We start from the raw sequence: 3,286 nt of genomic DNA on the forward strand, positions 1-3,286 counted from the left end.
CGAGGTTAGAAAAGGAATACGGTAGAAGATCAATAGGTCATTAAAGTTCACAAAGAAAGGTATTACTAGTATTTATTTTCCGCATCATGCTTGTTTATTTTTCTTTGTATGAATTCCAAACACAAGAGGCATTAGATCTAGTTTTTCGAATTAGTTTTTCGAGATTGTGTTTTTCTTTGTTTTCGAATTTGTGATTCGATTGTTCTTTTTGGTTAACCTAGAGTTATTTAAGGAAATTAAATATTAGCTTTCCTTAAAAGGCTTTGTCTAGGCGATGGTGGTTGCTCCCATATCCAAGAAGGCCATGTGCCTCACCATGCAGTCCTGGAAGCTAATTTTGGAAATTAATATTTAATGAAATTAATAACATAAGTAGATTTGAATCAATAGTGTTAAGTTCCACTTGTGATTCAAATCTAAACCATTAAGAACAGATAAGTTAAATTTGGAATCAATGATGTTAAGTTCCGTCTGCGATTCCTAATTTAATTTCTAAAAAAACACAATAGGTTATTTAATAAAAGGTTCGACACTTGTACAAAAAAAATTTGTACAGTGGAACCGGTACGTTTTCCTACGACTAACCAACACCACTATCAAGTCATAGATATACTCGTGCTATTGAGGTATGGCGACAGACGCGCTTTTCTGACACATTCATTCCAAGTATGCTTTGATGACTGTGCATGCCTCGAGGAGTGTGCACGCGCCTCTGGGAAGCCCTATATAAAGACTCTCAGACTTCGACGGAGGTAGGCTCACTAATATACTGTAGCTACAGTTCTCGTTTCTTCTTTGTCCACTTCTTTCTGCCGAAGATTTGACTTGAGCGTCTGAGGGCCATCACCGGGGAACCCCTCCCCGGTTCAGTGCTATGTTTGCAGGTTCCTGGCAGCAGAGGATCCACGTCTTCGGAGTCTTCAACCAGTCTGCAAGAGCATCACATCCCCAGCCTCCATCGACTCAGCACTCGGATAGGATCAAATTGGCGCCGTCTGTGGGAACGCACCTGAATTCGAGTCAAGAAGATGGAAGAAACTAGACGCCAACACACTGTGACGCTCTCCCAAGAGGAGCTTGACGTGCTCGTACAAGCGCGAGCGACCAAAATGCTGGAGCAGCAACAGAAAGTGCTAGCCGAGTATTTGGCGCAACAAGCAACTTCAATATCTAGGGTCCAAGCGGCGCACGAGGACCGGTCGGCACAACTTTCCATATGGGGTCAAAACAGAGGCTCGATCGATACACAAGCAGAGGCGCCGCCCGCCCCAATACCATTCCATCGGGCAATGTTCCAGACGCCCTCTGAGATCGCGCATGCAAATCGAGACCGGTCTTCCTCAAATGAAGCCCCCGCTCGGGATGCAAGAAAGGGCAAAACACCCTGATCTGACTCATCACCCGAGCGGATCAACCGCCAGTTCTCTGAGGTGATTCTGTAAGATCCCTTGCTAAGACATTATGCACCCTTGGCGATCGGCGAGTACAACGGGTCGACCAATCCGGACGACCACCTTGACAAATTTGACAACACCGCGACCCTTCATCAATACACGGATGGGGTTAAGTGCCGGGTCTTCCTCACTACGTTGTCCGACTCAGCACAGCGTTGGTTCCGAAGGTTGCCGGACGGGTCGATTCAAAGCTTCAAGGACTTTAGGATGACCTTCCTCCACCACTTCGTGAGCAACAGGCGCTATCAAAAGACCAGCGTCAGCCTGTTCTCTATGAAGCAAGGGCCGAGAGAGACTCTTTGGACCTACATTCAGCGCTTCAACCAGGCGGCCATGGACATCCCCACGGTCTCCTCTAAGACTATGATGCATGCCTTCACCCAAGGGCTCATTGACGGGGACATCTTCCGCTCGCTCATCAGGAAGCTGCCCCATGATTACGACCACATGCTGAAGAAGGCCAACGAATATATCAACGTGGAAGAAGCTCAAGCAGCTCGAAGGAAAGAAGCGCCATCAGAACCATCAGTGCACGCCGAGCGCAGGCCACCGACCAGCCACTAACCTCCGAGAGGGCCTCGAGCCGATATAGCGCGACCACATCAAGAAACAAGGCCACACGCCGTCCAGCACGTGGCGGCCGAACGACCAAGGCCTAAAGGAAAGGTATGGACTCCTATGTTCTGTACTTTCCATCAGTCCGCCACCCACAACACACGAGACTACTGTGGAGTCCCCGCAGTCGCTCAGCCGACTCCCAGGAGTTATAGGCAGCAAAGCACCGAATGGAGAGGGGAGATCAATCTGTCACCCGAGCGGCGGCATCAGCGTCAAGACGGCCGCACCCTAGCTTCGCGTGGATGAGTCGAGCACTCCGCTAGGGAGGAGGAGAATAGAAACATTGTCGCTCGGGGAGAGATCAACATCATCGCTGGTGGGCCGACCAGCGGTGACTCCAACCGAGCCCGCAAGACGTACGCGTGACGTCTGGAAATCCACACAGTAGGTTGCAGCCAAGAAAGGGTGAATGGACTAGAGATCAGCTTCGGCCCTAGAGATTTAGAGGGAATCGAGTACCGCATGACAACGCCCTCATTATCCGAGCGGTAATTGCTAACTACACAATCCACCGCATATTTATTGACACAGGGAGTTCGGTCAGCATCATCTTCAAGAAGGCGTTTGACCAACTACAGATAGACAGGACCGAGCTACTGCCAATGACGACTCTGTTGTATGGGTTTACCGGTAATGAGGTCCAGCCGATCGGTCAGATAAAACTGGCCATATCCCTCGGAGAAGAGTCGCTCCAGAGAACAAGGATGACTACCTTCATCGTTGTAGACGCTCCATTCGCTTACAACGTCATATTGGGCCGACCAGCCCTTAATGAGTTCCGAGCAGTCGTCTCAATGTTTTGCCAGAAAATTAAATTCCAGGTTGAAGATCGGGTCAGAGAAGTCAAAGGGGATCAACTGGCTGCTCGGCACTACTACGTTGAGATGGTAAAGGCGGAGGCTAAGTCCGCCCAAAAAGCCCCTCGGATCGAGGTAAACACCATAATCGAGAAAACTCCTACCTTAGTTTATGAAGAAAAGGAGAAGGTGTAGATACATCCTTGCCGACCAGAGGCGACGACCTTCATAGCATCTGATCTGGGAGCCAATCAGAAAGCCGAGCTGATCAGCTGCCTCCAGTAGAACCATGATGTCTTCGCGTGGTCAACACATGAGCTGCCCGACATCTCCCCTAGCATCGCGCAGCATGAGCTTCATGTCCTATCAGATGCCCGGCCAGTAAAGCAAAGAAAAAGAGATTTCAACGCCGAGCAG

The 3,286-nt window shown here is 49.4% G+C and overlaps 1 protein-coding gene across 1 annotated transcript; it reads left to right on the forward strand.

The window, feature by feature from the left end:
* Positions 1–2,674: 2,674 nt before the first annotated feature.
* Positions 2,675–3,064, forward strand: LOC122043797. Its single transcript, XM_042604374.1, has one exon. The coding sequence runs from the start codon at positions 2,675–2,677 to the stop codon at positions 3,062–3,064; it is 390 nt and encodes a 129-aa protein (XP_042460308.1).
* Positions 3,065–3,286: the final 222 nt, after the last annotated feature.

The sequence above is a fragment of the Zingiber officinale genome, chromosome 2A (assembly GCF_018446385.1).
Source record: "Zingiber officinale cultivar Zhangliang chromosome 2A, Zo_v1.1, whole genome shotgun sequence".
Taxonomy (NCBI): Eukaryota; Viridiplantae; Streptophyta; class Magnoliopsida; order Zingiberales; family Zingiberaceae; genus Zingiber; species Zingiber officinale.